Consider the following 19,977-nt stretch of genomic DNA (forward strand, 5'->3'; position numbering starts at 1 on the left):
TTCCCAGTCAAGGTCAGCGCTAGCCAGACCAACAAGGCATTTAGCAGAAGCTAACGCTAAAGTGCTGCATCAACACAGAATTTAGCATAAACTAATGCTAATTCCTGCTAAAACGTTAACGTGATGTAACAGGAAGAGGAGGAGAAGAAACTGCTGTGTGGTCTTTATGCCCTTCAGAATAAGAGCATGAGTATAAACAAATTCTCAAGTCGATAATAAAACTTCAAACTTTATTCAACTGAAAGTTTAAAAGCAGCCAGATAAACTCTTTTTATTTTATTTTTTTACCCCTCCAGGGTCATTGTGTGGCTCTAGTGTCCCCTGTATGACAGCAGGCTGACAGGAAGGGGGGAGACATGCGGCAAATGTCGTCGGGTCTGGGAATCGAATCCACAACGGCCGTGTCGAGGACTCAGACAGGGGTCACACTCTCCCCTACGCCACCACGGCACGGCCCCCAACTAAACTATTCATCTAGAAAAATTATTTAGAGTAACAAAGTTAAACATTTTCAAAGATAGCTGAAGCTAACCAAAGCTAATTAGCTCTGCTACTAGCAGATTAGTGTAAGTTCCCCCAACTCTGTATATGTGGACTCCTGATGCAGAGGAACGGGTTTGGATTTTAAGGTTTAATTGAAGTTTTTATATCTGAGATGTTCAGGACAGAATCAGGTTCATTAATGTTCCTGTCCTGTTTATTGTTACTCAGCATATTTTCTATTTCATCTCCAACAAGGAAGAAGTTACCAACATCAACACATTTTGGTTTAATAAGTTTATTTCTTACTTTATTTATTTATTCTGATCCTTTAATTTTCACAATCGTCCTGAAAGTTGATACAATCATTCATGATAAACATGCAGTGATGTGAAACTGATTTCTGCCACAATGAAGCAGGACAGCAACTCTCTGCTCAACTGAAGCTGTAGGTCAGATACAAGGTTCCTCCTGAGCTCAGGTTGCACCGCGCGTCGAAGGTTCCCACCTTGATCTTAGTTGTGCAGCCGCCCAGATAATCATCGGAGACGACGTCCTTGTCGTAAACTTTGACCGTCAGCTGGCCGCCCACCTTGGCACTGTAGTAATTAAAGCTCTGTGTCCATGAAGGATTTCGGTTGCCCTGCACCACAGACGTTTGACCCATATTGCTGGATCCATAGAAGACTTTCGCGTAGCCGTCCGGTTTGCTGTACTTGTCAGGCAGCAGATTTTGGGCCCTGATGTTTCTGACGGTCAGGTATGAGTGAGCCTGACCCACACAGCAGAGCAGCAGGACGACGAGAAGAAGGCTGGAGGCCATGACTCAGGGAGCTGCAGACACAACACAACTTCAGATTATCATCAGATTATCATCAGATTATCATCAGATTATCATCAGGGCTGAACTGTTCAAACTCCCTCTGGCTTTCAGTTCCTTTCATCTGTAACAACACGGACCTGTGGACCTGCTAACAACACGAAGCAGGCCGACGCATCAAACAACAACAGGAAAGATGTTCATCACTTCTGGAAACTGAGGAAGAGAATAGTCAGTGAAATGAGAAAGAAGAAGAAGTTTTACCTGAACAGGAGATGAGAGATCTGACCTCCTTCTGCTCTGGTTCCTCCTTATAAAGACCATATCTGATTTACTTTATTACTTTATTGTTGTGTTCAGAAAAGGCATTGATACTTTATCATATTGGCAAAACAAAACCTTCAGTGAAACATTAACTGCTGCTAAACAGAAAATGTTTATTATTTTATAACAGAGCTGACATGAAGATGTTTGCTCACCTGTCCAGGTGCCACATCAAACCAGAACATTGTGCATGGATCCAGGGGCGCGCAGAGACATTTTGGGGCCTGGAGGCTCACCAGGGGGGAGTAAAGGCGCCTTGTGCAGCATGTGGAACTGTGATAAATATTCAGACAAAGTCTGGACATCATGTTTAATATCAGCAGCCAGACTGGTTCTGATGCAGATGGTTAATAATGTCAGGAAGGAATTCAACTCAAAACAAGGATGCTGACCAAAAACCTTAGTCAGCAAAAAACCAAAACGAGGTCAGTGGTAAAGTTTAACAACGAGGTAAAGATAAACTACAAGGTCAAAGAGTCCATTATGAGGGCAGTAAATTTAATCTCAGTTTGCAATAAATCAGGAACAAAGGGCCTGATGAATCATTTTTACTGCTTAGATACTGGAACCTGTTCTCAATTCACCTGTCGGTTAACTGGAAGCACTGGAAACATCAAAGTGGAACAGATAAAAATGTTTGATTAAATAAAATAAAAAGATCATCCTTCAGTTCAAATGACCGTCAGTAAACTGATGTACGGAAACATCAGATGATAAATAAATCTTTTATTGTTTGTTGTTTGTTTTATTGTTTTATTTATTCCTTGTACCAGATTATTCAAAAAGAAGTCAATGAAATGTCTTTTCGTACAATGCTTGTACAAAATGCAAACTTTTATGTTGTATTTAAAATAACATTTTCATAAACCCTTATGAACCCCTCCAAAAATCTAAAAAACATATTTTCATCTCCAAAGTACTCCAAAAACCCTGCAAAACTCCTACAGGTTGAGCGCATTTATTTATGTTTTTCTGTTTAAATAATGTAAATAGATGTTATGTTATTTAAATAATATCATTAGTTGGGTAAATGTTACGAACAGTAGTAATAGTAAACATGTGAATGTGAACTTGGGCCTGATCGGAACCGCTTACAGCGCTGTTGGAGTCTGGCTCCTGGGACTGTTCGGGTACTTTCCCGGACTGGCCTGTGGGGGCGCTGTTGTTCCGCGCAGCACAAAACAGCGGGAGAAGAAGGATCAGAAGCTACAACAATAATCCAGGTAAAAGCAGCTCCGCAGGGGGAAAATCTGAGAAAAAACGGTGGATTAAGGAGAAGATTCCCGGTGTCAGGATTACAGAAGAAGGATTAGGAGAAGAAAAGTGGGAATAATCGTTCCTGGAGGTTAATCTGGGCGCCATGTTGTTTATTTTTCCAGATGTTTTGATGCGCAGGCTGTAGCTTGTTTTTGACCCCCGGCGCTGTTTTTGTTATTTTTGTTATTTTTTATTAGTTTTTGTGGTTGAGCTCCAGCAGCAGCAGCGGACATGGAGAGCCTCTACAAGCGGAAAATGTTCGCCTCCATGAGGAAGACCAAGGTGGCCGCCTCCAAGAAGCGCCAGATCGGCCTTCCCGCCTCCATCCTGGACGACAGCGATGAAGGCTCGTTCTCCTCCTCCTCCTCCGGGTCCCAGTCGGACTTCCAGAGCTCCCCGGAGGAGGACAGCGAGCAGGCGGACCGGGACTGGAGCGAGTCCGGCGGGAGCTCCAGCGACGACAGCCGCTCGGTGAGCCGCAGGAAGCGCTCCTTTCTGGGGGGCGATGACAGCTCCTCTTCCTCCAGCCCCGGCGGAGAGGAGGATGAAGAGGAGGAGGAGGGCCGGAGCCAGCCGAAGAGGAGCAGCCAGCCGCGGAAGAGGAGCCGGCTGCAGAGGCAGGAGGAGTCGGACTCGGAGCAGACGGAGGAGAAGCGGAAGGAGGAGGCGGAGAAGGAGAAGCGAAGGCAGCGGCACAACAAGCTGCTGGCGCTGTCCCGGAGGATGAAGGCCCGCGTGCCCAACAGGAGGCGGAGCCGGGTCAAACAGGTACCCCACAGCACCATGCTGCCACCGCCAGGCTGCAGCTAAGTCCACCAGCTCAACAAACTGTTGATGTTTGTGATGGTAGGACTTATAGATGGTTGCCATGGAAACTGGTTGAGACCCAATCAGGCTCCTTCGCTTCCTTAGTCCTCACCATGAGGCGGCCATGTTAACTGGATGGAGGATCCATCCGTCCATGTGTGACGTCATATTCATTCCCCGGAAACAGGAAGTTCTGGTTTACCTAAATAAAGTTCCTAAGCAGTCAGGAATTTAAACTAAAAGAAATAATTTCAGAAATGTGCAACATCCATCCATCCATCCATCCAACAACCATCCATCCAACCATCCAACTGTTCATTCATTCATCCATCCAACCATCCAACAACCATCCATCCAACCATCCAACTGTTCGTTCATCCATCCATCCATCCAGACCTGGTTCTGGTTCTGGTTCCATCCCACTGAATAAATGTTCTGATTAAACTTTTAATCTCCATTCGCTCCGTTTCCATAAAACTTCTCAAACTGGAATTAGAAAAATAAATTTGCTCCATGGAATCACTGATGTAGAAAAAACTTCCTCGATAGAAATGATGGCGCAGCTTTTTTATGACTCACACATATTTAAATGTTTCTTATTTCATGGAAATAAAAAACATTTGTGATATTGTATTTTTTAGAAATTAGAGTAATATTAAAGTTTTGCTTTACTTTGTCACGTAATCACAGCTACTGAGGTTCTGCTGATGGAGCTTTACGCCTCCTTACCAGCAGGGGGCAGTAAGAGTCACAGCATCAGCTCATCTCTTCATCCTTTATTAACACAGATCAGACATCTTGAACCAGAACCGGGTGAGGAACCGGTACTGACCGGAAACCTTCTGTGTTTTCAGGGTTCTGACGATGAGGACGAGTCCAAAGACGGCGAGGACAAAAATGGTGGCGACAAGAACGGCGGAGAAAAGAACGGCGGGGAAAAGAACGGCGGGGAAAAGAACGGCGGGGGCAGACATGGAGGCAACGCGGAGCAGAAGGGCGGGGACGAGGGGACGAAGGACGAGGAGGAGGAGGAGGAGGAGGAGGAGGACAAAGAGGATGAGAAGGAGTAGCCGGTCCCGGGTCCGAACGTCGGAACCAAAAACTCAAACTGTCGCTTTCTTCTTCTCTGTTTTTCCTCCTGCAGTCGACGAGCCGGACCTTCATGAAGGTTGCTATGGAAACGGACCCAGACAGGAAGAGGATGTTGAACGGGTCGGTTCTGATGAAGAGCTGATCGGAACAGGACCGATCTGAGTCGGAGGACGGAGCAGCTCAGTGGCAGAGCTTCATCGCCGTGACTACACTTCCCATGATGCTTTGCGTGACAGAGTCTCGGCCTCCAGGGGATGGACCGGGACTCCAGAACCGTTTCAGGGTTCTGACCCATTTAGGAAACGCTTTCCGGGCTTTTTGGACTCATTTGGTCCAGAATTGCAGAACCGGACCTGGAACCAGAACCGGACCTGGTTCTGTCTGACCGGGTCATGTGTACATAAACCCAACTTCCTGTTCCTTAATCAAATCAAGTTTCTGTCTCGGTTCTGTTCAAACCGTATTTTAGCCCGGTCCAGTTCTGATTTTGACACATTTGGATTCAGTTTTTATTTGTAGAGGGGTCAAGAGGTCATGACCCCACAGATGTTCCTAAAAGACAGATTAATTTCTGGGTTAAGCTAACGACTTCCTGATTGGAGCTCTCGTCCAATCAGGATGCAATGTTTAAAGTGGGAGGAGTTAAAATATGAATTAATGAATCGTTGATGACATCACAGAAGGTTTGAGCCTCAGCCACATGAACAGATGTTTGTTCCAGCTGTTTATAACCAGCTAACCTGAGTTTTTATGATTAGTCAGCTTTTATTTTGAAGTTTCCATCACAGGTCTTCCTGTGACGTTTAACCCTGGAGTCTCCTCGTTATCCCATCGTTAGGCTTTCTTCAAACATAATTATGGAAACATTGCTTCAGTTTGCTTGTGGGTCGCAGTGCTGCCCCCTGCAGGTTGGCGGCGTTGCCCCCCTGCAGGTTGGCGGCGTTGCCCCCTGCAGGTTGGCGGCGTTGCCCCCCTGCAGGGCGGGCGGTGCATTGCAGTTTTAAACTCCATTATATTTCTGACGGCTGGAACAATCTGAGAAAACAGTTAGAGATGAAATGTCTTCTGTTGCGTTTTAAAAGTGGAATATAAAAGTTTTGAAGGTTTTAGTGAATCTGCCGGGTGAAACCGACCTGCAGGACGTCGGATCAGATCTGATCAGCTGCAGGAAGTAAAGAAGGAATCTTTTAAAAAGAGCAAAACTGAGTCATTTAAGGCAGAACCCTAAATGGACTTACAGCAAACGGGTCGGGTTCTGTTTGGTTCTGCTGCTTCTAAAGCTTCTAATTTCATATCAGCATTAATAACTAATGTAAATACATCAGAAAAACACTCTGTACCTTTCTGTTGGTTTTTGCAGCGCTGCATTTATGAGCTCGTTTTAAGACTGGACAATTCACGTCCCATAATCCTCGATTTTTCTTCTCAGTTTCTGATGTTTCAGTTTGGAGATTCATCACAGCCGGGGTCCGTCTACGGAAGCTCTTAGGGACAAACTCACCGAAACAGTTTCTACGCAGGATGTAAGCGAGTTTACGCTGGTTTTTAGTGTTTCTGTTGCTTAATAAAAATGCTTCATACCAAACCACACTGCTCTGTTTTTATTGGAAAAATCTCTGCATGTTATAGTCAGAGGCTTTTTCAGATCGTTGCCATACTGACTGCTTCTGGAGCTGCTTCCTGCCCACAGCAGCTACATCCACATTGACTCTACAAAGATACTTGGATGATGCAAGTCATTAAACTTCATTTCTCTTTGGGATAAATAATATTCTACTGAATTGAATTAAAGAAACTTTCCATTTTTTAGAAATTCTGATTGTTTAGTTGATAATTTGTTTTGTTCGATTAGATTTGTTAGAAATTTTCTCACAGAAAGGATAGATATTGGAAAAACAATTAAAATTAGTAATTGTTAACTAATTTTAGTAAACAATTACTTAGTGCGGATAAAATATTTTTTAAAGTCACAAAAAAGCTTCAAAAAGTCCTTGTTTTGTGTAGAGCAGCCTCGATCAATCACATGTAAGAACGGAGGTCAGGTGATTGGATCTTGGCCGCCATCTTTGTTACTGGCGGTGAAGCCTTGTTTGGATGGTGAAGGGGGAGAGCAGCGAAGTTTAACCCGGGAGAAGTAGCTGCTGTTTGGGCTGAAACATGGTCCAGACGTGCTCAGCGTACGGCTGTAAGAACCGGTACCACAAAGACAAGGACGTCTCATTCCACAAGTAAGCGGACCGGAACTAGCGCTGAGCGCCGGGAGTCGTTAGCTGCTATCGCTATAGCCGACAGAAATCTGCGGCCGCAGCCTTAAATCCTATCGCGCTTCTATACGGCTTATTGCGGTAGTGTTGTAGTGGAGGCGGCAACTTCATGGTGTGTTCAATTACACCTCGTAATCTAATCTACACCTCGTAATCTAAACTTATGTTTATTAATTAATGAATTTATGTTTAGATTACGTGTCAATAATCGGATAACTATAGGACACTTCAAACGTTGATAATTTTGTTTAGTTAATTTTGATGTTGATAATGGTCGATTATCGGTAAATCACTATAGAGAATGAATTTTACGAGGCGTAAACGCATCCCAAGTTAGAGTTTTTTTGTTTATTTTTACGTTGAGCCGTAAAACTCAGTATAGATGGCCTACAAGATTTTTTTATTTAATTTGTTTTACCGTATTTAAAGATACTGAGCCACTTTTAATCAAATCCGTGCTACTCACACCGATCAAACCGGAAATATGTTGTTTACCATTTAGTAGAGAGTACTTGAAACACCGTTTGGTGTTTATATAAAGTATTTACTCCATGTAATAACATCGAGACATTTACTTTTAAAACATTAAATCAACCCCACCTCAATGTGGCTGTGGTTTGAGAACAGCAGCAGTTCAAAACGTCAAAGTCGGATTAAAATGCAGTTTATGACACACAAAATATTTATTATATTTGTAAAATATGGTTATTTTACACTACATAGACAATTATTAGGCTTACAAGTCTTATTTTTGGAGATTATTTTTATTAATGAACATTTCCAGAGCTCTCAGTTAATCCAAAGTGTTAATAAATCTAAATATGAATGTTTAAGAAAGTCAAAGTGAGGGAAATATTAAAACATATACTATTCTATCCTGCTTTTAGAATTATAAACAACTTTCCAATAAACATTTCTAACATTTAAACCGAGACAGTCAGTGACCAACATGGCCGCCCTTCCTGTTTGGGCCTGCTCAGGTTTCCTCTGGCGCGGCCGGACGTCTGCAGGAAGTGGGTGGCGGCGATGAGGAGGAGCAACTTCAAGCCCACCAAGTACAGCAACATCTGCTCCCAGCACTTCACCCAGGACTGCTTCAAGAGGGAATGCAACAACCGGGTCCTGAAGGACAACGCCGTGCCCTCACTGTTCGGCTTCGGCCTCAGTACGAAGGTCAGAGGTCACACGGGCCGGTGCTCTGTCTGATCATCCATCTCATCGTCCCTCCATCTCTTTCTGTCTGTTTTTCTCCTGCAGTCAGAATCTCTAGAGAACCCGTTCTCCTCAGAGATCGACTTCCGGCTCTCCCTGCCGGTGACCTCTGACCCCGCGCCGGCGGAGGAGGCCGGTGGCGGCCCGGCGGCGGTGAGCGGCGACCATAACTACACGGCGGAGGACTCGGCGCAGCAGAAACGGCGCATGGAGCAGCTGGAGGAGCAGCTGGAGCTGCTGCGGCGCAAACTGAAGACGGCGCAGCAGAAAGTCCGCCGGCAGCAGCGGCAGCTCAAGAGGCTGCGGGCGGGGCGGGGGGCGCGGGCCGGGCGAGGGCCGCCCGCCGACCGCTACGTGGTCGTACCGAAACACCTCTACCGCACCCTGAACGGGGTCCAGTGACCAGAACAGAACCAGAACCAGAACCAGGGTTCCCTCTGACCAGTTGGACGGTTTGCTGGTCTGGACCTCAGGAATGTGGACGATCAGCAGCAGTGGGGCCTCCTACACAACCAGCAGCTGCTTTATGTAAAATAATGTAAATAAATGAGGGATTTGAAGACGAGTTTCTGGTTTTTATTCAGGCAGAACTCCAGAATCATTCTCACATCTTCAACCGTCTCACCAAACCTCCAAATCTTTTTTTATTTTGGGGCAATTTAAAAGAAATAAACATGCACACCACACTTTTCAGATTTCCCTTCACTACTTCACAAAGTAAAATATGAAAAATGTTTTGGTTGAAATGTTGTAGTCGGGTGTGAAATCTTTTGAAAGTTTTTACCTGTTTCTGTGTTTAAAGTTTCTGGGAAAGTAAGTGCACCCTGAGGACTTCATCATCATCATCACCATCATCATCATCATCACCATCATCATCATCATCACCATCATCATCATCATCTTTCTCCTCCTCCTGGGTTCAGCGGCTCGCCTGACTAGCAGGTGGCAGCAGAGAGCTGCGAGTCAGAAATGAGTCTGAATGAAACAAACTGGATTTATTCTACAGATTTCTCTTTTAATGGAGGATAAAATCTGATGGAGGGAAAAAATATGGAAGAAAAAAGGCAAATTATTATTATAATTATCATTTTTTTCATTTTCTAAGTGTGATCAAATTAAATTTTTCTAATAACAATAAAAGTTAAAGAAAATCTAGATTTAAGTGTTTTCAATTTTTTCTGTTTTTCCTGAAGGAGGGGATTTAAAAATGAAAAATTTATCATTTATGTTTTTCTATTAAATATTTCTGACGATAAAAATATTTATTTCATTTCTACAGCAAAACAACAAAGTGGAAATTACCTGGGCCTTTTTATCGGATTTTTTATTTAAGATAATTTTTTTATTAATATCTCTTCTTGTGTTGGATAAGAAGATTAAAAAACAGAAAAATTACAACAGAATTTATTTTTTGTGAATTTCCCTGTGAATTAGCGTGCTGCTAATAATGCCGAAGTTGTGGGTTCAATTCCCAAACTGGTCAATTCAAATCAAGTCTTCATAAAATGAACACTTCAAAATAAAAGAGGCTGGAAAATAAACCATCGTGCATGTTGACTTTGGAAAAACGTCACGCAGCGTTTCCAACCCGGTCCTCCAGACTCACTGCTGCATGTTTCAGGTATTTATTTTTTCAGTCCAGCTGATTTCAGCTGATGACTGATAAATTAAACCATTAAAGCAGGGAAACCTGTAAAACATGGAGGACCAGGGTTGGGGAACACTGAGACAGTCTACAGGGCCTCTGAAAGTGTGAATGCTGAATGGTTTTGGTGAAAATGGCAAAAGTGTTTGAAGTCACCTGGTGAAGATTTGCAGAAAGGTACGAAATAATCCATACAGTGAGAAAAACCGCAGGGAAAAGCCAAAATTAGCTAAAAAGCTAAAACTAGCTAAAATACTAATGACAGCATTTAGGATACTGCTAGCATGCAGGTTTACAGTAAAATAAATGATGAAACTTTCCCTAACCCTTCAGATAAAACGGATGAAATCCAAACCTTTCATGGTTCCTGGGAAATCAACATTTGTTTAGAGCATCGTTTAGCACGGTGACTATAAAAACACGCTACATGCAGCACAAAAAGAGCAACGTCCAAACCTCAAATTATTCCCAGCTGTTAAACTGCCCAACTTCAAAATGGCCGCTGCCTTGTTTCCTCCAGGACAGCCTGAAACTGGATGACTGACCGGACCTGAAACATCCACTGAGAAACACAACGGACGTTTTAGATTGTAATTCTCAATTCTGCCACAGGATGGCGCGGTTTACCAATTTCTATGAAACAATTAATAAAAAGCAGAATATTATAAAATGTATGAAGGTTATGAACACCAACAGATAACGGCGGCATCAGGAGAGGAAGATGAATACTATAAAAGTTGAAAGGTGAAAATGGCACAAAGTCTGGAGGAGAAGAAATACGGTGAAACGTACAGAGCAACCAGAAAACCAGAATCTGATGAACTGAACTCACCTGTCCAGGTGGAGGGAACCCCACGCAGTCACGTGACTGACTCCAGCCAATCAGGAGGCTGATGAGGGCCTGACCCGACTGTGACCCCACGGTGACCCTGTCAGGTGAGGCAGCAGCTGTCACTGAAGCCCCGCCCACTCCGGCTGACCCTCATTAACACCTGCAGCTCCCAGCATGCATTGCTGCTGCCGCCGCAGTCTGAAGAGGTGAAAGAAAAAAAAAACATATTTATTTGTTTTAATTAAATGTTTTCATCATGGAAACTTTATGTTGTTTTTTTTTAATCAAAATTAAATATTTATGTCACATAAACCTGCAGATTAATTTTCATATCTAGGCAGATTATTTAGAGATGTTTTTAATCTGAATCATATTATTGTTGTTGTTTTCAGTACTTTTAAAATATTTTTATTCTCCTGGTAGTTAATTCTAATATTATTCTCTGTTTATAATAAGTAATTATTATTATTTAAGTCATTTTTATTTTAACTCTTTTTCTTCTATTGATATTTTGTAATTATTATTAACAACTATAATATAATTAATTCTATATTTTTTAATGTCTGGACTATTTAAAGTCACATAATCATATTTTTTTTTTCTCTCCTGAAATATGAAATATTTTAAATAAATATCAGTTATGATCAATCAGATCCATTTATCAGTTATTATTCATAAATCAATAAACTCTAACTGGACAGAAAATCCTGACTGTAGACTGGGAGGAATGGTTCTGGTTCTGGTCCAAACCGACCCAGCAGACAGAACCGGTCTCTGTGAGTTGTCGGTCGTCACGGTGACGCACGGCGGGCGGAGAACGTGTGACATCAGCCTCCTGCGGGGTTAAAGGGCGTCGCCATGACACACAGTAACAACAGGCTGTCACCTCGGCGGTGTCGGAGCGGCCCGGCCAGGGCGGTTCTGGTTCTGACTCACGTCTGCGTCTGATTCTGTCGTCATGGGAACGCCTCTGAGCTGAGACGATTCTCTCCCTCCAGAAAACCTCCGGCTGCCGGCCGGTTTGGGACGAACCGGGTTCAGAACCAAACGTTCATTTATTCCAGTCAGATTATTGATCCAAACTTTAATTAATAAAAACACAATTATTAGATTATTTCATCACTCATAAAACAACATGAAGTTTACTAACTTCCTGTGGCAGCTGGCTGTGCTACCATGCTAACACTAGCTAGCATTTTTATTTCTAATAACTTTTCTTATAAAAAAACAATTATAAATATTTTACTGTTAAAATGTCATGATTTAAAAATCATCATTTTAAACGTTTTCGGTACAAAATGAACAAATTAAACTGGAAATCAACAGAAAATATTCTAGAAATAAAAATACAAACGTGTCCACCTTTATGCTAATGCTATATTAGCATATGATGTGGAGTAAAGCACCGTTTTTAAACTTATCCTGTTAAAGATCAGAGTTTTTACTCTTAAAGATCCAAACGTGTAGAAACCCAGCAGATTGGACTCGGAGCGGTGAGCAGGATGTTTCCTGACTCACCGCGCGACGCGCTAAATCCGGAAGCTAACGATAATCTGCAGCTTCAGACGGCGGAGCGAATCAAGGCGGGATTAACGGCAGCCGCCCGTAAACAAACACGCGTCGTTTTCTCAGGTTTGTCAGCTTTACTTCATTAATCCTCAAATAGTCAGGCTGAGGATGAGGAAGATGAAGGTGGCTCTGCAATCTGCAGGTTTCAGCTGCTGATGGAGGCTGACAGGAAGCTGACAGGAAGCTAACAGGAAGCTGACCTGCTGCTGCTAATATTTCATAATAAGAGTCCTTCAGAAACTTTTTCCGATTTTAGATCGTTTACGAACAAATCTTGTTCTGCACAGTGGTGCAGTGGTTGGGTTGCTAGGTAACGGATGGAATTCTGCTGGGGTTGCTAAGTAACGGGCTGAACTCTGCTGGGGTTGCTAGGTAACAGTTACATTTTGGAGGTTTTTAAGCAGATCATTTTCCAGAAACCAAAAAACTTTGAACTTATTACCATAAGAATAAATATTTAGAAAGTCTTACAGCTCCAGTGCTAATCTTTACAAAATTTCATATTTTGTAAATTTTGTATTAGTATTTTTCATAAAGTTGAACATTTTCGACTTTTGTAAATTTTCTGACTTTCAAAAGTCACATTTTCCTTCTCCCAGCCCTTTTTCTGAGATTAAAGTCAAAACATTTGGAGTTCAGTTTTTTCTAGAACATTTCTCAGATTTTTCCCGCCCTGTGGATTTCCGTGACATTACCCAGATCACCCAGATCACCCAGATCACCCTGATCACCCTGATCACCCGGATCACCCGGATCACCCGGAGCCCGGTACCGAGCCTCCCGCCCGGCGCCTCGCTGCAGCCTGACAGACGGACTGAGAGGGAAAAACTCCCTGCAGCTGCTGCTGCATGAAATCAGATAAATTTATGCCGCTGCCTCTTTGTGTTGACGCTGCCGCAGAGCAAGCTGAGCGGAAACGGATCACATCTGATCAGAGTTCAGGCGACACGCACGTTCACGCAGCCATAGACTAATGGCATCCGGCTAAAAATAATAATAATAACAAGCATAATGCCTCATGGTGAGTCTGCAGCTGCTGGCCTACATCTTCATCTGAATACGAGGATCAGAGGGAAAATGTGGTTTAATTTCTTTATTTTTATTAATTAAAATAATAAAACTGCATTTATTTATTACATTCATTTTCCTTATAAGATACAATCAGTTTTTGTTTATTGTTGGAAAAATATTTCTTTAATTTCCGTCAGATTTTCCGCAGGTAAAAAAGCCTCGTGATTCACTGTAAAAACAGGATGCTTGGTTTTATTAATAATTATCATGTTTTGTGTTTTTAATGGTTACTGCAGTTTTTCCTTGAACTCAGTTTGGTTCGTTGCTTTTTGCACGTTTCTGTTTGTTTGGGCCACCAGGTCATCGGAGGGTTATTGCTTCCTGCCACGCATCGCCATGGCAACCGGTGCTGGAAACCTGACCTGCTCTGCAGTAAACAGAAAAAACCGATGAAGACGATAAATGAGCCAATCATCCTGAAATCAAACATTTCCTGGAAAAACTCGACAAGAGGAGAAACTCTGGGTTCATGGATCAGATTGTTTTATTTGTAGAATCTATTTCTAATTTAATTATTCATAATAAGACACAACGACCAAAAACAGAAATAAAATGGATTACGGTGTTTCTGTAAACTTGCTCTAGAAAATATTAATCATCAGAATCTTTTTAATTTATTATGTGATTAATTGATTAATTTTTTTTCTGCTTCAGGATGCAGACTGTAATTTATACAAATATTATTTTACATATTTGTTGAAACTTTCTCCATGTTGTGACAGTTTGCTGAGTAAATAATCTATGAAAAATCGATCTGCTCTGTTTTCTCCCTGTGTTGAATAGAAACAACCAATCAGAGCCAGGAGGCGGGGCCTAACGCTGTCAATCATGCCCGAGTGCTGCTTGAGCCCTGTCAGACACTGAAGATGGCGGATTAACGGTTTTCCTGTAACAGTGAGTTGTTTGTCCACCATTAACCGTTAGGTTGATTGGCAGCGCTAAGCCCCGCCTCCTGGCTCTGATTGGCTACTTTTGGTCGGATTTTTTAACAAATATGTAAACAACATGTTCTTTATGAAAATCACACCCTGTCGCTTTAAAAGAGGGAAATTAAAAATGAACGTTCCTCTTCATCTCAGAGCCGGATCAGTTCTGGAGTCAGAACCTCCTGAACCAGAACTCATCTGGACCTGTACGGCTCCTGGTTCCAGCTGGTGTTCCTGCTGGTTCTGCTGGTTTCCAGGAGTTTCCAGCCGGTTCCGTAGTTTCAGTCGAGCGTCTGCAGATTGATCACTCCGGTTTGTTTAACCTACTTAGGCAGAGAGCGGCGCGCTAAGCCGAGCCCCCTGCAGGATTTAACATTTCCAACTGTCAGGACGAATTAACCGGCACTAATTCCACTTTCATCCGTGGCTGCGCGGCGGCGCGGCGGCGCGGTGACTCACCACGACGAGCAGGAAGCTCAGATTCTTTTCAGCTTCCATGTTGATTAGACTCTGATCTGCTCCCGGGGCTTCAGCGGGAAATAAAGCATTGGGGTCGGATTTACTGAACATTTATTTCAGAAAAAGATATTATTAGATCATTTTAAGAGAAAAAAAAATCTATAATTTATTCTAAACTGATCCGAAAATGTATTTTTCTTTCTTAAAAATACTTAAATTCATGTATGTTTTTACGTTAATTTAATTATGTACCTTTCCATTATTCTGTTATTCCCATTATTCTAATAAAATGTTTAATAGCTGCAGGTCTGTAATTAATTAAACCCAATTAATAAAATCAGCAACATTTTCAATTCAAACACATTTTAGCTGCTAAATTATAGAACAAACATAATAAACAGTTTATTATTTTTAATCTGTTTTTTTTTTTTCAACCAAGAAATGTGGATTTTGGGCGCTAACATTAGCATTAGCTGCAATAAGGTTAGCATTAGCTGGTACAAGGTTAGCATTGAGATGCCATTTTGAGCTAGCATAGCTTCGCTGATAAGCTAACTCCGAACAGCAACTTGAACACAACAACAATCTTTTCCGGCGTCCAATCAGATCGTTCAGAACTTAAAACCCTCAGAGGGAGAAGAGAAGCGGCTTCGTCGTTCATCTGTTTGCAGCCATTTTCCTGAGTCTTTACTGTAAACACCGAGTCGGGGGCGTGGCCAGCAGCAGCTTATTTGCATAAAAATGAGAGAGACCCTAAAGTAATCTCATCATCTGAGATGATTTTAAGTAAGAAAAGTAATGAACATGTTTTTATGAGCTGCAGACGCAATTTAACGGGTTTAAAGGGAAACATTAACGGCTCCCTTTAATTAAAGCCAATTCCGCCAACAAAAAGCCTTTTCATTAGTTTTATGATTTATTCTAATTAATGAGGTCCTGGAAACTGGAACGGCCTCAGAGATCCGAAGGAACCGAGACGTTTTGTTCCCGGAGGAACCGGGTTGAGATGGAGAGAGACGAAAACAAAGAGATTCAACCGAGATCATGGAGGTTCCACCTGAAGACAGACAGACAGACAGACAGACAGACAGACAGACAGACAGACAGACAGACAGACAGACAGACAGACAGACAGACAGACAGACGATCCTGGACGAGTCCAACTCATCTGACTTGAATAATTTTCTCTTTTTCATTAAATCTGAGCTCAAAATGTGTTTTTTGCATTTAGTTTTATAAATAGGTGAAAAATGAGAGACTTGAACTTGGAGGATTTTCAGGTTTTAGCTCCTTTGTGCTTGGAAAGATTACAGCTGCACCCAGAAACACGACGAGGGGAAATATTAAGATTCAGACCAAAATGAAACATCCAAAGCTGTTTAATTACAGACGGAACCTCCCACCGCAGAACATCCGCCACAAACAGGCCGAGAATTACAGAGCAGCGTGAAGAGGATTAATTACAGCTAGCAAGACCTGCAGCTAATGTTCAGAGCGACGCTAATGCTAATGACAGGACAGGTTCCCCTGCAGCAGGAAGGATCAACCTGCTGCTGCTTCGTCCTCCAGCAGGTTGACCTTCACTCACCTGCAGCAAAACAACCAGCTAATAATCCTCTGGATGTTTTATGGATTATTAGGAATTAAAATGTTTAAAATAAAACATTTAATAAATAGAAAAGGCATTTTAATAAAGTGGGATATCGTGAATCAACTAATAAACTCAAAGTAAAATCTGAAGATTTAAAGACTTTGTACAAAAATACTCTAAATAATGTATAAAGAGATGAACTCAAGTTTTCTTCTGGAATTCAAAAATGATTTAAAGGTTAGAAAGTGAGAATAGAAACAAAAAATCTGTTTATTACATTTTTATACCAAATCTTTTCTTTTTTCATAATGAAATGTTTTATTTCTCTGCTGAGTTTTAAAAGCTGTAGCAGCTGATATTATTATGTATAAATTATGTTGTTTTTCCATAACTGTGGTATTTAAATGATGTTTCATAATTAATGGACAGCAGATTTCAGGTTATTAAAACAGGATTTTATTTCAGTTTCTTTTCTTGTAAGTTTTCCAAACTGAAGTGAATCTAAATGAAGCTCCAGATGCAGTGAGTCTCTTCTTCTCTGTCCAGTTTTATGCTGACGTGTTTTTTCCAGTCCAGTCGTTGTGATGGGATCCAACTGGAAACCAGTTGTTGGTGCTGGGAGATAATAAATAGTCTGCAGGATTTCCTGGCCTGTCACTTTGTGCTGCAGTAAAATCAGCAGTGAAGGGAAACGTCGCCGTTAATGAGGCAGAGTAACGGCTGATTGGACGCCCACCGCCGGACCGCCGTCCGTCATCCTGACGGGCCGTCCAGGGGCCGGCGCCGCGCCGCGGCCGCGTCAGGTTCCCCACTATTTTAGTCCCACTGTGGACGTGTTCCTGTCAGGAGGAAGGGCCGCTCGTCTTCATCAGCCGCAGGACAGAAACCTGTCAGCAGGAACTCAAACCGTCCAGAACAACCAGAACGGACCAGTTAAAGCCCAACACACCAAAACGGCTGATTGGACCAGAGGAGAGAATCGTGTTGGTTTGTTTTCTAAACCTGGTTGATCTTTGCAGGTTCAGGATGAAACCTGTTCACTTTATTCAGGTAAAAATATTTTAATTATTCAAATATTCAACTGGATTCAACATCGATTAATAACTGGGATCAATAAATAAGATCAGCAGCTGAAACATCATGAATGTATTTATTTCAGATCAGTTTCCACATGCAGACGGCTGCTGCAGTTCAACAAAGAATGAATCGATTCATCGCAATTAATCGATTTAATGGATTAATCAATAATTTAGTTACTAAATCATTTGATGAAAGAGCAACAACAAAGTAAAAACTGGTAAAAAAAAAAATCAACATTTTGTGTTTAAAACAAAAACATTGTTTATTTTTACCCAGAATTCCTCTGGTGGCTTAAAAACGCTGCAGAATCAGCAGCCTGGGATCAACCGTCCATTTTTACAGTGCAGAGAGTCACAGTGAGAACGCAGCATCACACAGCCCACATGCAGCACGGTGTGTGTGTGTGTGTGTGTGTGTGTGTGTGTGTGTGTGTGTGTGTGTGTGTGTGTCATTGGCCAGCGTAGCCGGCAGGAGAAGGCAGCTGTCTGACCACATCTACACACACTGCAGGAGAAGAGGCTCACACACACAAACACACATTCTCACTCTCTCACACACACTCTCACACACACACACTCTGAGCTGCATGTGAGCCGTTCATCTGCATGAGGAAAGTCGAGACAGAAACCGGTGAACCAGTCAGGATCCTCCGTTCATTAACCCTCATTAAGCAGGCAGAGTGTGTGTGTGTGTGTGTGTGTGTGTGTGTGTGTGTTCAGAGTTAACAGACCGGTACGTATTATTTATCATAAATATCATCACTTTGGTGACAATAAATATTTCATTAATCTCTAAAAACTTTAATTTTGGTATGAAAGTGAAAAATTAGTCAAGTAAAAATAAAAGAGTAAAAATGGTAAAAATAAAAACTTCTGATAAAATCAGAGGAAACAATAAACATTTTGTGTAAATTCAGGAAGAAAGTTTCTCACTAAAACTAAAATGTTTCTGGTTAAAACAGGAAAATATTTTCTGTCTAACGATGAAAAACTTGTTAAAATTCAGACAAAATGTTCATCAAATGTTTCCATCAACAAATTTATTTAATATCAGGCAGAAAAAGTTCAGGTAAATTTTAATGACCTGGTCAGATTCTCTGAAACAGATCCAGTCTGACAGCAGGAAGCAGGCGAGACAAAGTTTACCTAGCAACAAAAAAATCATTTTTTTATAACAAAGTCTCACTAATAAACAGCTTCAAGATAATTTGACGTGGTTCTGTTGGAGTTAGTGTGAACAGTCTTTACATTATTATTGTTTCTAATAAAAGGTGTTTATGTTATTAGTGTTGCCTTCAGGGCCTCGATAGAAAACGAAATCATGACGAAGCATCAGAACGTTGATGGTTAAAAGCTGCAGCTCTGACCGGACATGGACTTTATGTAACCGCAGTCTGAGCTCATCAGACACAAACAGGAACCAACGATGAGTCAATGCAGGGGTCCAGTCTGGGGTCAGGAACCGGGTCACAGTTAGTTTCCTCCCTGTCAGATTAGTTCAGGTTCATTCAGCTGCAGCCTGGTTTGAACCAGAGTTCAGACTTTAGTTATTTTATTTAAATCAACTCTTCACAACGATGGATCTGAGTTTCAGTGGTTTCAGTTTATCTCCGTTGCTAAGTCTCTCTACAGAACCTGGTCCGGTTCTGACCCAGCTCTGTCTGTTAGCTCCTGCTAATGGAGCTAACCAACTGCTAACACAGTAAACAATAGACCACAAACTGATCATGTTTGTTCATTTCATGTTCATAAAAACTTTGAGGCAGTTTGATTTAATCCAGAAGTTTTCTACGTTTCAACTGAACCAGAAATAAACTTTTATTTATCCAGGAGACTCGCTCAGGCCCAAACGACCCAAAGGCCTTCTGGGAAACGTAGTTTACCTGAAACGAGGACGAGAAGCGTCGAGGCAACCGAGTTTGTTTCCAGGGAGGAAAGTCTCTGTGAGTCCGATCAGAAAGAAAAAACAGAGTGAGAAAGAGTCAGATTCTCACTTTACTGACATTTAAATCAGGTACATCACACACACACACACACACACACGCACACACACACACACACACACACACACACACACACACACACACACACACACACTCACTCATGCTCACTGAGTACTTGACGGTTTATGGTGAGTCAGCGGATCTGTGGGTGGAGCATCTGAGTCACCCTCAAACAACTCCAGAGCCAATAATACATTCCTCCATCATCCATCATCCATCCTTCATCCTTCATCCTTCATCCTTCATCCCTCTCTCCAACCTTCACCATAAAATCGATCTGTAAAATGTTTCTTCTTCTGGATTTAGTCAGGAAGTTGATCAGCTGATCAGTGGAACCTGAAGGTGATCAAACCTGCAGCTGCAGCAGATGAAGCTCCGTGCGGCTCCACTTTCTGCTCCTTCATCTGGTTCTGGTTTCTCCTCTGCGTCTCCACGGCAACGCCAAACCAAAACTACAAACAAAGACACAGCTGAAAAGTTTAAGTGTGTGTGTGTGTGCGTGTGTGTGTGCGTGTGTGTGTGTGTGTGTGTGTGTGTGTGTGTGTG

At 42.1% G+C, this 19,977-nt stretch overlaps 3 protein-coding genes and 1 long non-coding RNA gene across 8 annotated transcripts; 2 read left to right on the forward strand and 2 right to left on the reverse strand.

The window, feature by feature from the left end:
• Positions 1-773: 773 nt before the first annotated feature.
• On the reverse strand, positions 774-2,351 carry LOC122819410 (perforin-1-like). 3 transcript variants are annotated; one of them, XM_044096129.1, is made up of 2 exons: positions 1,780-2,351; positions 774-1,610 (listed from the first exon to the last, which is right to left on the reverse strand). In XM_044096129.1, exon 2 carries the CDS (start codon positions 1,301-1,303, stop codon positions 917-919), a length of 387 nt encoding a protein of 128 aa, XP_043952064.1. In that variant the 5' UTR covers positions 1,304-1,610; positions 1,780-2,351; the 3' UTR covers positions 774-916. The 3 variants fall into 3 exon arrangements, with proteins under 3 accessions (XP_043952064.1, XP_043952065.1, XP_043952063.1); XM_044096130.1 differs by having other exon boundaries at positions 774-1,314; positions 1,565-2,351; XM_044096128.1 differs by having other exon boundaries at positions 774-1,314; positions 1,441-2,351.
• Positions 2,352-2,383: 32 nt separating this feature from the next.
• Positions 2,384-6,365, forward strand: ccdc82 (coiled-coil domain containing 82). Of its 3 annotated transcripts, none has more exons than XR_006368608.1 (3): positions 2,384-3,649; positions 4,543-5,688; positions 5,736-6,365. XR_006368608.1 is itself a non-coding variant. In XM_044096125.1 (3 exons), the coding sequence occupies exons 2-3, from the start codon at positions 3,113-3,115 to the stop codon at positions 4,756-4,758; spliced, it is 753 nt and encodes a 250-aa protein (XP_043952060.1). In that variant the 5' UTR covers positions 2,445-2,969; positions 3,079-3,112; the 3' UTR covers positions 4,759-6,365. The 3 variants fall into 3 exon arrangements, 2 of the variants coding, with proteins under 2 accessions (XP_043952060.1, XP_043952061.1); XM_044096125.1 differs by having other exon boundaries at positions 2,445-2,969; positions 3,079-3,649; positions 4,543-6,365; XM_044096126.1 differs by having other exon boundaries at positions 2,445-2,847; positions 3,079-3,649; positions 4,543-6,365.
• Positions 6,366-6,802: 437 nt separating this feature from the next.
• Positions 6,803-8,816, forward strand: thap1 (THAP domain containing, apoptosis associated protein 1). Its single transcript, XM_044096127.1, has 3 exons — positions 6,803-7,008; positions 8,025-8,217; positions 8,302-8,816. The coding sequence occupies exons 1-3, from the start codon at positions 6,938-6,940 to the stop codon at positions 8,656-8,658; spliced, it is 621 nt and encodes a 206-aa protein (XP_043952062.1). The 5' UTR covers positions 6,803-6,937; the 3' UTR covers positions 8,659-8,816.
• A 155-nt stretch (positions 8,817-8,971) lies between these two features.
• Positions 8,972-10,807, reverse strand: LOC122819411. The gene is made up of 3 exons (XR_006368609.1): positions 10,734-10,807; positions 10,358-10,463; positions 8,972-9,212 (listed from the first exon to the last, which is right to left on the reverse strand). It is a non-coding gene; the product is annotated as an uncharacterized LOC122819411 (long non-coding RNA).
• Positions 10,808-19,977: the final 9,170 nt, after the last annotated feature.

The sequence above is a fragment of the Gambusia affinis genome, linkage group LG17 (assembly GCF_019740435.1).
Source record: "Gambusia affinis linkage group LG17, SWU_Gaff_1.0, whole genome shotgun sequence".
NCBI lineage: Eukaryota > Metazoa > Chordata > Actinopteri > Cyprinodontiformes > Poeciliidae > Gambusia > Gambusia affinis.

What these genes read in the sequence shown, in the direction of transcription:
- LOC122819410 (XM_044096129.1), bottom strand. Translation starts at nt 1,303, where the DNA reads ATGGCCTCCAGCCTTCTTCTCGTCGTCCTGCTGCTCTGCTGTGTGGGT.
- ccdc82 (XM_044096125.1), top strand. Translation starts at nt 3,113, where the DNA reads ATGGAGAGCCTCTACAAGCGGAAAATGTTCGCCTCCATGAGGAAGACC. An exon ending in GGCGGAGCCGGGTCAAACAG is followed by an intron (nt 3,650 to 4,542) that starts GTACCCCACAGC and finishes CTGTGTTTTCAG; the next exon opens with GGTTCTGACGATGAGGACGA.
- thap1 (XM_044096127.1), top strand. Translation starts at nt 6,938, where the DNA reads ATGGTCCAGACGTGCTCAGCGTACGGCTGTAAGAACCGGTACCACAAA. An exon ending in AAGGACGTCTCATTCCACAA is followed by an intron (nt 7,009 to 8,024) that starts GTAAGCGGACCG and finishes GGGCCTGCTCAG; the next exon opens with GTTTCCTCTGGCGCGGCCGG. An exon ending in GCTTCGGCCTCAGTACGAAG is followed by an intron (nt 8,218 to 8,301) that starts GTCAGAGGTCAC and finishes TTTCTCCTGCAG; the next exon opens with TCAGAATCTCTAGAGAACCC.